The sequence below is a fragment of the Clarias gariepinus genome, chromosome 5, assembly GCF_024256425.1.
Source record: "Clarias gariepinus isolate MV-2021 ecotype Netherlands chromosome 5, CGAR_prim_01v2, whole genome shotgun sequence".
NCBI classification, from domain to species: Eukaryota; Metazoa; Chordata; class Actinopteri; order Siluriformes; family Clariidae; genus Clarias; species Clarias gariepinus.
This window is the reverse complement of record NC_071104.1, coordinates 16,302,232-16,314,175: the sequence shown is the minus strand read 5'-3', so window position 1 is coordinate 16,314,175 and position 11,944 is coordinate 16,302,232. Positions and strand designations below refer to the sequence as shown.

The following is an 11,944-nucleotide window of genomic DNA, read 5'->3' as shown; positions in this document are numbered from 1 at the left end:
GTGCCCTTCCCCTAAGAGTTAAGCCTAATTATACAATTTGTCTTGTGACTGGGACAGACCACTGTAAAGTCTCCATTGGGACTACTTCTTCAGCTGGCCGATTCCATCACTGCTGCTGTCACCCCTGGTATATACTTGGACTCATTGGCTGACTTCATTCATCTCTCTTTTCTATTTACAGCAATTAAAGAAGACCTGTGGCTAGCAAAGTATTTTTATTTTTTTATTTAGATAATTCTACAGGAGCTTAATGTCAGATAATATTGGTCTAACATCAATAGACTTTAAGAACTTCAGAGTGATATTACTTTACTTAATAAGATGTTAAATGCTCTTTCAACTGTGACAAGGTAATACACCTGGTTTTTATCAAAAATGTTTCTTAAACAAAATTAAATGCTTCTTAATTATAAATATTCTCAATCTTTCTGACATTTTACCACACAGACTTCAGCAATCAATCTGGAACCTGATATCACCATATTGTGCTTACTATAATTTTGGATGATGATTTGGATGATGTCATATGAGATTCAACATTTTCATGTAGAAATCCACATATGAAATCTATGACACATGAAACTACAAACCTTACATAAACCTGCGGTGAAGGAAAAGACTTCTCATAAGCTGAGAAGATACAGTGTGTACTCATTGTATGTCCTCTTTAAAATGCTGCACTGCAGGTATGGAAGCCATCAGTGATATAAACAGACCCTAAGTCTATGAAGCATAGTTATTACTGTTTCAAAGCCATGCCTAATGGTTGTTTTAAGGTCAGCTGGGGACAAAGAAATGAGTTTGTAATGTTTAAAAACCTTCAGCCACCTGAGTAAAGCCTTAGCAGGGGGCCATAGGGCATGTGGGCTGTGACGCAATCGGGATAGTTTAGGGGATTCTTCTAAGTAAGCTTCTGTGCTTAATCATGCTGGGATTAATGCCCCATTGAAGAGAAGAAGGATTTGAGATATTTATGGTTGGTAAACTGCAAACTAGCAATGCTATGTATGCACAAAAAATGCAAAAAGCAATCATAAATGCTGTAAAGGATGTATTTCTGATTTTAGCCTGTACTTATGGACTCTGTCCATTGTACTGTATTTGCTCTCTCTCTCTCTCTCTCTCTCTCTCTCTCTCTGGTGGTCCAGCTGAGCAGGAATGATTTCTTCACACTGAATCTTGACCTTTTCCTCTATGAGGGGTTTTGCAGCTGCATTCAGAGACACTGCTGTGGTGTGCATGATAGTTTCTTAAAAAGGGGCCTTATTTTATGATCTATGATAAAAATGGGCCATTACAAACATAACAAAAAATATATATATAAAAATGTTTTTATTTGGCCTTCTGTAGCATGAAGCATTCAACAGTATTCTGATATTTCTATCATTCTGCCCTTTTTTGGTATAGTCCACATAGATTTAGATATTCAGATTCTAATGAAATCTACTGAATTCAATATGAACAAAAAATAATAATAAACCCAGGCAACATATATCATATAATCATAATCATATACTGTATATCCACAGTGCTACTTAAGCTGTCAAAATGTAAATATGCATTATGGTTTATCTTTTTATTGGTGTCCCATCCCAGAAAATGGCCACACAATTTACTAATTATTTACCATGTAGATGTAAAATGCTCCTATTGGATGGAAGCCTACATTTAGATACTTTAAAGCAGATCCTTTCAAATGATCTGAGTGGTAAAGCAAATGTATGACTATGAGATTTTCCGACATATGCTCAATGGGCCAGGTATGAGGGACTGGCTCAATGCTTGTCCATGGACGACCTTGCTCTCCTCACCCCAAGCTTTGGAAAATCTCCCAGTCCTGTGGCTCCACATTTGGACATGCACCAAATTTGGAGGTCCACAGATGTTGCCGGGAGGCCAGATATTATGTCCAGACATGCAAGATGATTCATATGTTTTTAGTATCAAAGGGCCTACTCTACAAGAGATGTTCACTACAATCTTTGAAAAAATGCTTTTAGGAAATAATTAGACACATTACTCTATATAATTGAAAACTGGATTTTTAAAAAAAATTGTACGAAAAGAAATATATACATATGCCATTAGGTACTTGTGTAACAATAACCTTATTGTGCACTTGCAAAATCCATCAAGCACCATGATAAAACTGGCTCTTGTGAAATCCATCCCCAGAAAAGCAAGACCAAGTTTAGAGTTACCAGCCTCAAAAGTCACCAATTAACAAAACCTAGTCTCCATTAAAACTGGTATGAATTCTTTATGAGCACAAGTAGCAGTCACATCTCAAAATCAACTGATCAAAGGAGGTCACTGCATATTTTGAATGCTTTCAGCTTTGTTTTAAGAAATAAAAATCAGGAAAGACAATTACATCAGACGGTGTGCCCAAACTTGTGACTGGTAGTCTATATATACAAAACTCGTAACAGCAATCTTAATGATAACATAAACACGATTAAAGCTAATATTAAGCCTGTCTGACTTTTTTTAAACATCAGGTTTGTTGGCATTAGAACTTAGGGCATACTCCAGAGAGGTTTCAGATCTCTTAGTCAGCGTACTAGCATTCCTCTCTAATGAGAATCCTCTCTCCTACAGTTAAAATAATCAAAACTAACTCCGCAGTGCGCAGACACTGATGATAAACAATTTCTGTGGTGCAAAATTGTGAATCATAAAACATTTTTTTTCTCGAGTTAGTCTTTTGTTGCGTTTCAGGGGGGAAAAAGCAAGCTAATTGCAAATAAAGTGTGATGTGCTTGCTGAGTAATTGATTTAATGAATTTCCTATGAAACTATTAAAGGCGGGCGGAGGTCAGTGAGTGCCCCCCGGAGTGCCCGGGTTCTCCGGGGCTTTGCGGGATGAACTCGCAGCTGCCTGAGGAGAAAACGAGCAGCTTCCGCTCCGAATAAAAACCCGACTCGAAAACTTTTTCCCACAGCATAAGACTCGGGATTCCTACTACCTCCAGAAAGGCACGGCAAATAGGACTATAAAGGGAAAACAAAAACATGCGCACCACAGTCTCCATCTGGATATTTTTAAAGAGACGAGTCATAAATATACTTACAGTGTAGTGTGTACAGGCGACGTCTGCTCCCGGTAAAAAGTTTTCGGTCCAAGGTGAGGCGAAGTAGGGCTTTTTGTTGTCGTTTTGGGTGATGATGGGTTCTTTTGTAAAAAATCTCGATGGCGACCAGAGAGCTAACATGCAGACTACATCTGCAAGTGGATCGGGTTTTCTCACTTATTCGTTAGACTTAAGATAGCAGGCAGGTAGGGTGCATGGAAGAGTTTGGCAGACTGCCTGGATTAGGGAACAGCGTCTGTGGTGAAACGGTGTTCTTTCTTTCTTTCTTTCTTTCAAAAAGACTTTTTCTCATAAAGGACCCATTTTTTTTATTAGAGCTAATTATAAGGCATGATGAAGAAAGAGTTAAATTATTGTGTTTTAATTGAAGATTTAGAGGTAAAAGTAAGAATACTTGTAAGCAAATGAAGTAAGCACCAATGTGGTCAACAAATATTTTTGTTGTTGAGAGTGTTGTGTATGTTTTATTATTGTAGAGGCTTTATTAACATACCTGCGACGTAGACATAAAACAAAAAAATAACAATAGTTATATTTAATTAGGTATATGTTCTAGTCTCCATGCTTTGTGCACGTTTAATTAATGACTTCTAGATGGGCTAATGCTCACGAACCCAAGTAGACCAGTTCATGCTAAAAGTTTACACACATTGCAACATTGTAACAAGATTATAGGACTTTAATGTTAGTTTCTTTGTTAGTCGTAATCGCTGAACTCCACTTTATCCATTATCCTGAATAATCTGTGTTGACTGAGCTATACGGCCGTTGGCATTTAGTTAAAAGTTATTTTTATTTCAACATCACTCGTTCTATTCCTCGCACAAAATATTTTAAACTAACTTGTAATTAATTAACCCCTGATATTTTCAGCATAGATTCCCTGTAAAATAGCTATACTATGTAGTCTAATATTCATTAACCTGTTCTTTTGAGAACTTGCGAGTGTTATAGCCTGTTAGATTCTTACTGCAAAAAAAGTTCAAAAGTGCAAAATGTCTACGACATTTCGGGTCCATGTTAAATGCAATGTGAAAGGGGTGGTGTGAAATGGGACTCGAGCACAGTAAACACGAGCTCCTCCAGTGTGCTTCTTCTGTCTAATAAAGGCGAGATGGGAAGCGATCTCGCTGCTTCTTCACAGTCTTTTTCGGCTTTGTCTTTTCACAAGTGGCGTCTGCAAGTCTGCCTCGCACAGTTACTGATTTGCAGGCTGCATGTTAACGTGGCCCATGTAAGTGATTTCCACGGGCAGGAGAGCAAATCGTCGACAAAAGGAGCAGCTTTTCGATTCAACGCCGTCGTTAGGACAACCTAGAAGTATGCCTCAGATAATCAGCTCCACTTCAAAGAGTCTCCCATTCAGCAGCGACAGCTTCAGCTCTTTTATGAACTTCCCCCTTTTTCACTCCGAGGGGACCGTCTCTTTGATTATTTTTTTACCGTGTTTATTTTGCCCCATTCATAGGACACTTGTTTTAAATAAATAAAAGATCACTCTTTCACTTGGCCTAGCAGTTCGAGCACACACACAAAAAGTTGGGCTGCACGACTATTGTTTCAAATTAAACCTGAATATACCCTTGGAATTTTAAGGAGTTTGGGAACAAACTTTTGAGAGCCGTTCTGGTGAAATGCAAATTGACTTGCGCTAATGTGGCATGAGACTAAGGTCATTGCAACTGTATCTTAATAGAGGGTTTCGAATTGAAGGAGGGACCAGGAAGGCAATGACTGGGGATTATATTTCCCCTAACGTGCACTTGAACGTTATCCTATCAGTGAGACACCTGTTCACAGATATGATTTTAAAATATATATTACACTAAAGCAAGGCGCTAAAAGGCAAATGACATCTTCCTCTAGCCACAATGCACTGGCATACATAATTTAATTTTATATATACGCATAATTATAATCGATTGTGTGGTTGCCCACAAGATGCTTGAAATTGGTCTCCATAGAAAACATTGTCTTTTTGTGATTTAGCGTTGCGTCAGTAAAGTTTTTTTTTTTTTTTTTTTTTCAGAAACCACCAAAAGCTGTTTTTTTTTTTTTTTTTTTTTTTGCAGAAACCACCAAAAGCTGTTTTTTTTTTTTTTTTTTGATGAGCATTCTTTTGCAGAAAATATACGGATGTTAGGAATTGCAATTGAAATCCAAAGGAACCATGAAAATTGTCAAAGTGCCAAAAGGGCTTTTGGCTCTAAAGACTTGTTGGCTTTGAAGTTGTGCAGGACTGGAGTTACTTGATTCGGATTCTGTAGTTTGGACAGGGGCCACTTTGAAAGTGTACTATAGCGTGTTTTAACGGAGGAAATAAGGATAGGGTGAAGAATGGGGGCTTCATATTCACAAGGAAAATTTTCCTTTATTGTCAGACATCTTTTATGTTCTGTTTCCCATGACTGATTTGTGCATTGGTCAATGTCGTTCTTTATAAGATAGATACATCTCTGATGGGCCACAGACTTCTTCCTTGGCAGATATATTGGATTGATAACTTATAAACATAAATTATGTTCATCTAACAATCTAAACATAAGGAAAAAAATGTAGGCAAACTACATGTGATCATTCAAGCGTTTTAGCAATTTGTTCAGCGTAAACACCGATGCCTTTTAATAATTTGTACATCACAGGTTTATTGTGTTATATGCTCTAAGTTGTTCTTGTTTTGCTAATTGGAGGTGGTTAAATCTGTAAGACAAAGGTATAGTCTCGTCTCCATTTTAGAAGCATTTTTGTCAAATGAAACCAAACATGATGCATGACTATCCAATAAAAATAGATTAGAGTTGTCATGTTTTCTTTTAAATCCAGGTCCATAAATTTATTCATATCAATTTCATCACGAACATCAAAAAATCTTGACAATCCTCTTCACTCTTTCCCCAGCACAATTAACAGCACCATGCACCGCAATAAAAAAAACACAATTACTACACAGGGCATGCGAGGGACTCTTCACATTACACTTAGGCTAAATCTATTCAAGTAAAACTTTTTTTAAAACACAACACCATAAAAATCACTACATTTCACCAAAATTAATCATATTCTTCTTTGGTGTATCTGTAATTTCAGACCGAACATTATTACCAGCAAATAAATTACAATGTACAAAACTGGTTGGGACGTTAACACAACATTCACAAGCATCGACACTATTAGCCTTTTTACATCCGTCAGGGAATAGGCCCGTCCACTTTACATAATTTAGGGTCTCAAAGGACATATTCGCACTCTTAAATCAGAGTTACATTGATTTTTTTTGCATAAAATACAGTCTAAATAGTCCTTAAATACCACAAAAAATCTCCCGACCACAGTTATTGTATAAATTTTAAAACAAGTATTCAACACTTTCTAGAATAAACAATTTCTCCTCAGTAGACACTCAGGGGAAAATGTCGCTGGGATGGTACCCTCAGATGAACAACTTTTGCAATTGTAGTATGTATTTTTAATCTATGGTGCATCTAGCCTAGAAACTTTACTTTAAAAAGTAATTCGGCTCCAATTATATACATTTCTTTTTTTTTGCTACATAATTGCTGCATAAAATATTTAAAATGTACGATAAATGCACATCTCCAGGTGAAAGATATATTTTAAATGTAGAAAAGAAAAGGTGTACCACCACAGCGACAAAGAAAGATACAGTTTAGTACCTTATTTCTAAGAGTGTACTGACATTACAGAAGTGATAGACATGCCTGTTTAAACATGTTTCTCACTGCAAAAAACATCAGGAATGTTTACATCATAGAAAGACTTAATAAAGGACAATCGCCCCACAAATATTCATCAGCCCGTCACTATAAAAGACCTCTGGGGAGAAACATAAGCTATAGAAAACTGTCCAGTCATTGATACAAACAGATCAATCACCGGTTATTGTTTCACTTGAACAATGGCGGTGTCACTTAATAGGCTGGATATGACTTAATCAGCAAAGCCCACACAGTCCTTTCGGCAACGCAGGGAATACCTTGGTCCACAATTTAAAACAAAATGTATGAAATGATTTCCTGTTTTGCTAATGAGCTGCACCCCTTGTGTGTTATTAAATAAAATCATTAAATAAAAAACAACTGTCAAATTTTCTACGGTATTAATGCGTTGATCAGTATGTATCAGGGTAGTGGGGTACATGAACGCGCTATGCGCAAGTTAAGGACAAAGGGTTGGTCAGGGTAAGGGTAGGATAAGGTATGTATTGATGGCACATGTTCTTCACCACCTGACATCCGCGGCGCTGTTGCGTGTTTTTTCCCCCAACTTTACTGAGTAGCTTACTGCCTCAAACACTTAAAGTTACAGATGTGTGGGAGGGATGTAACATAAATATATCCCATGTTCATTCATATCAGAGCATCGTCCTTGGGTCTGAATGTCTAAAAGAGTCCTCGTCGTCGGATTCGGATGTTGGCACATCGCTGGAGGGGGTGTGGAGATTGTTCGGTACAGCGCTGCCCTGGCATACGTACCACTCGTTGAGGTTGGTGACCTGTGGGGAGAGGTTGGCGGCGCGGCTCCTTTGCTGTTCTGTGGAGGGCGCGAGCGCGTCACCGAGCGCCGCAGAAGAGGAATGATATGCGGCGGCCGAGCTGGAGGAAGGGGGCGGGGGAGACTTGCAGTGCACCTTCATGTGTTTCCGCAGTGAGCTCGGGTGTGTGTAGGACTTGTCACAGCCGCGCACTTTGCAATAATAGGGCTTGTCACTGGTGTGCACATGGGAATGCTTCTTTCTGTCACTGCTGTTGGCGAATTTTCGGTCGCAGCCGTCAAACTCGCATTTGAAAGGCTTCTCACCTGAAAAAGAAAACAAAAACAATTTAATTATTTAAAATACAGTAGTGATTATCATTATGCAATCAGTTCAGTTCAATCAAACATAACTAATATAGCGGGGCAAAAATGTTGTGCTTCATTAAACCACTCAAAAAGGTACAAAACTTTTCTTCCCTTGTGGTACTCACAGGTGTGCACATTTTCTACTTTAAATGTTTATCCTTGTCCTAGACAAGTATCTTTTACAGGCGTTAAAACGTTTTTTTAATATTAATTTATTAACGTTTCCAAGTAAAGGGTACACATTTAAAGTAAAGCCTTCCCAGCCAAAGTGCCTCCCCCCACCACTCTTCAGAAAAAATAGTACAGATGAGGTAGCAGTTTCTTGAAAACTCAGCACACGTGCTATGACTGCTACCTTCACGCAGTAACTTTTCATGAGCCCATGATGTTGCTCTTTACACATCCATTTCTCACTTTAAAACAAAAAATATATATATTTTTTCTTAGCATAACATCCCCTAAGACTATGGACAACACGAGGGTGTCCCATAATTTCCCCCTTCTTTGCCTGTAAACAACGTGGTGGGTGATATTGATCTTTGCGTCACTAACAACAAAACACTGCAGTCAATTGGGATGTGAAGCTGTCAATCAGGCCTAATACCTAAATATACAAATAGTACACAAAATATCAAGTTTGAAGAATGTACAAACTAATATTTATCAATGGCCTGAAATTTAAACAGGCTAGTTTAATTACTTGGTGTTTTAATGTAGCCTAATTTAAACTTGAACATCAACGCATAAAGAAAGGACACTGGGAGAAACTGCGTGGGCACGTCTTTGTAAACATGTCTGTAAGTCTCAGCCTAATTGGCATAACAAATGTTCCTAGGAGTATTAGTGATGAAATAAACACACTGCATTTTAAACGTCCATACAAGAACATGCCATTACTAATTTCATACCAAACGCATTCAGGTAGAGACTGTTAGATAGGCTGTAACAATATTTAAAATAACGTGGCCTTCATTCGCACTTTGACTTAGCATGTGGTTAGATTTGCGATTCAGAAATGTCAGGAAAACGTGATTTAATTAAAACACAATTTGTTTAGCAATACAATAACTTGGCATGCTGACCCTAAGCACTGTGTCCTGAAAATGAATGACTGAGTAAGGCTTTGCTATTGTGGCACTATAGCCTGTCTATGCACATCACTGTTGATGGCCAGTGGTGTCGTATATTTGGCCTGAATCAGCAAAGGCAGATATCAAACAACTGAACGAGTTTGTTACGCTATGAAATCTGACAACATTTTCGTACTTGACACGTGTGCACATAAAATATTTCTGAAAGGGGATCTTTCCTCTTTGTTTAAAAAGTCCACGACTCACGAGGCGCTCGAATTACACTTTAAAAGGCGTAGCAGCCATTCCCAGAAGCTAAAATGCGCTCTATACCCGTACTGACAACTTCCATAAGCAGCGCCTATATTTTCACCCTCGTGAAAATCTATTTATGTATGAAATGTAAGAAGTAAACGTCATGTTTATGCGTGGCAAAAGAGTAACTACGTCTTTCATGAGATTACATCACGGTGTGGGCTACAGCGTCTGCACTAATACAAATCACTGTTGCTAACTATGTAACAACTTCTTTTCCGCTTAGTCCATGGTAATGACGGATAGCACTGACCTGTGTGTGTCCTCTTGTGAATCTTAAGGTTTTCCGAGCGGGCAAACACTTTTCCACAACCAGGAAAAGGGCAAGGAAACGGTTTCTCTCCTGTGTGAACTCGGATGTGGTTGATCAGTTTATACTTCGCCTTAAACGCTTTTCCCTCGCGCGGACATTCCTCCCAGAAGCAGACATGGTTGCTTTGCTCGGGTCCCCCGACGTGCTCCACCGTGACGTGGTTCACCAGCTCGTGCATGGTGCTGAAAGTTTTCGAGCACGGCTTCTTAGACGTTTGTTCCTGGTCAATCCATTTGCAGATCAGCTCTTGTTTGATGGGCTGCCTCATGTACCTCAAAAACGCCCCCGTGGCTCCATGAGGAGCTGAAGCGAGGTTCACATTTAAGTTCATGGAATTGTAGCCATGTAGAGAAGGTCCATAGTGCTCGGGCCTGTGGCCGAAGTGTTCTGGCCGGCCGTAGATGTCCCCTGGAAGACCCAGTCGCACCTGTCCGTTGAGAGCATGGTGATGCGCACCTGGGGCTGCCTGCTCGTGAAGTCCCGTGAAAAGTGGATGGGCACCACCTTCAGTGTGCCCGTAAGCACCTGTTGGGGAAATGAACATGCCATGGTGATGAGGGGAGGAGGCGGAACTATGCTGGTCGCCAAGAGCATGCATAGCAGAGGCTGAGAGCTCTCTCCTGAGGATGAAGTCCCTGCTGCTTGCGTAGCCTGAGTGGGGGTGAGCCACGGGGAAACCAACTGTGGTCTGAGAAGACGGGAAAGATGCCGCGGTCTGGGCTTCGGGATGGCTTTGAATGTGCTGCGATGGACTAAGTTTTAGAGCATTTGTCTGTGCCATGTGCTCTGGTCCAAATGGAGTGAGAGCCACTCCAGGGTCGTTGCCCATCTCCCCAGGGTGGAGGTGGGCATGGTGGGAGTGAGGGTGATGCCCCCCTATCCCCGGGAAGCCTGTCATATTCTGATGAGGAAGAGGTTGAGTCGCTGCCAAATCCGCTAATCTTATCGCCGAATTCCTCTTGCTCAAAGAGGGCTCCATATTTACGCCGTCATGTCCACATTCGCTACTTTTGTTTTTTTTTTCACTACACGCCTTCTAAAACATTAAAATATATGCATATAGCCATCTATATAACTTCTTTTGTCCTGCCTCTAACTCTGCTTGCTCCTTTTCCCACTCTGTCCTCAAGCGATTGGCAGAACCTACAACAGTTGGAGGACACAGTGGGGAATACAGTTTAGAAATGGCACTGCGGGTATTGGACAGATTTCGGTGACTGGCAGTTAAAGGAGCGAAGCGATTGGCTGTCTTTCAGTGCGCAGGCTCAGCGGGGTTCCGCCCCCTCACTCCCATCACCACTGTCGACTCCAAAAAGTTGTACTCACAAAGTTGAGTGTAAGGCGCTGTTTACAGGATTATACAGAGGTGGATAGAGACATCACAAAATACAGATAACATTCATTCATTCATTCATTCATTCTATCAATATATTTGCACTTTACTATTTATTTATATATTATCCTAACTAGACTACGGTATTTAAGATAAAAATTTAAACACTTTGCTTAATTGACTGGTGAATGTAATCTAATTGAAAATGCGTAAATGAATCCAAATTTTAACTATAAATATATTTCTAGATTTATTATGTAATAAGTAAATGTATATACTAATGACTAAATGAATGAATGAATGAATGAATTAAGTAATTGGAATGAATAATTCCTTAGTTTAGACTTAAAAATTTCAATACACAAATGTTGTTCAAAATTAAAAAAAAGAATTCGTGCAACATATTTGTACATTATTTTGTAGATTTCTATATTGCCAGTCACTAAATCACCGTTTTATATCGTTAAAAAACTCCAGAAATTGTATAATTGGGCAAATGAAATGATATTTAAAAAAAAAAAACAGATTTAAATAACATTTTAGCTAAAAAGTATAGAAACAATGAAATAATACGCTACTTAAATGGGAAAAAGGTCAATAACGTTCAATTTCAATTATTAGACCTATTAATTAAATAACTAAATGATATATAATACGGCAGGTAATTTAAAATATTAAAACTGACATAGTCTTTAGTACCCAGTTCCTTCTGCATGACTAATATATATATATATATATATATATATATATATATATATATATATATATATATATATATATATATATAGGCCTATATATGTGTGTGTGTGTGTGTGTGTGTGTGTGTGTGTGTGTGAATTTCGTGATATTTAAATATTTATGTAAACACTTTGGTCTCTAGAGAAATGCGCGTACATTTGCAAATATTTGAGCATGCTATTCTCTTTCTCTCTCTCTCCGTCTCTCTCTCTCTCTCTCT

At 38.8% G+C, this 11,944-nt stretch overlaps 1 protein-coding gene across 1 annotated transcript; it reads right to left on the bottom strand.

The window, feature by feature from the left end:
- Positions 1-5,941: 5,941 nt before the first annotated feature.
- Positions 5,942-10,763, bottom strand: zic5 (zic family member 5 (odd-paired homolog, Drosophila)). Its single transcript, XM_053495765.1, has 2 exons — positions 9,594-10,763; positions 5,942-7,913 (listed from the first exon to the last, which is right to left on the bottom strand). Exons 1-2 carry the CDS (start codon positions 10,630-10,632, stop codon positions 7,468-7,470), a joined length of 1,485 nt encoding a protein of 494 aa, XP_053351740.1. The 5' UTR covers positions 10,633-10,763; the 3' UTR covers positions 5,942-7,467.
- Between the last annotated feature and the right edge of the window lie 1,181 nt (positions 10,764-11,944).

Excerpts from the sequence above, each read along its gene's own strand:
- zic5 (XM_053495765.1), bottom strand. The coding sequence starts at position 10,632 with ATGGAGCCCTCTTTGAGCAAGAGGAATTCGGCGATAAGATTAGCGGAT. Across the intron at positions 7,914-9,593 it reads TCACAAGAGGACACACACAG|GTGAGAAGCCTTTCAAATGC; the intron begins GTCAGTGCTATC and ends TTTCTTTTTCAG.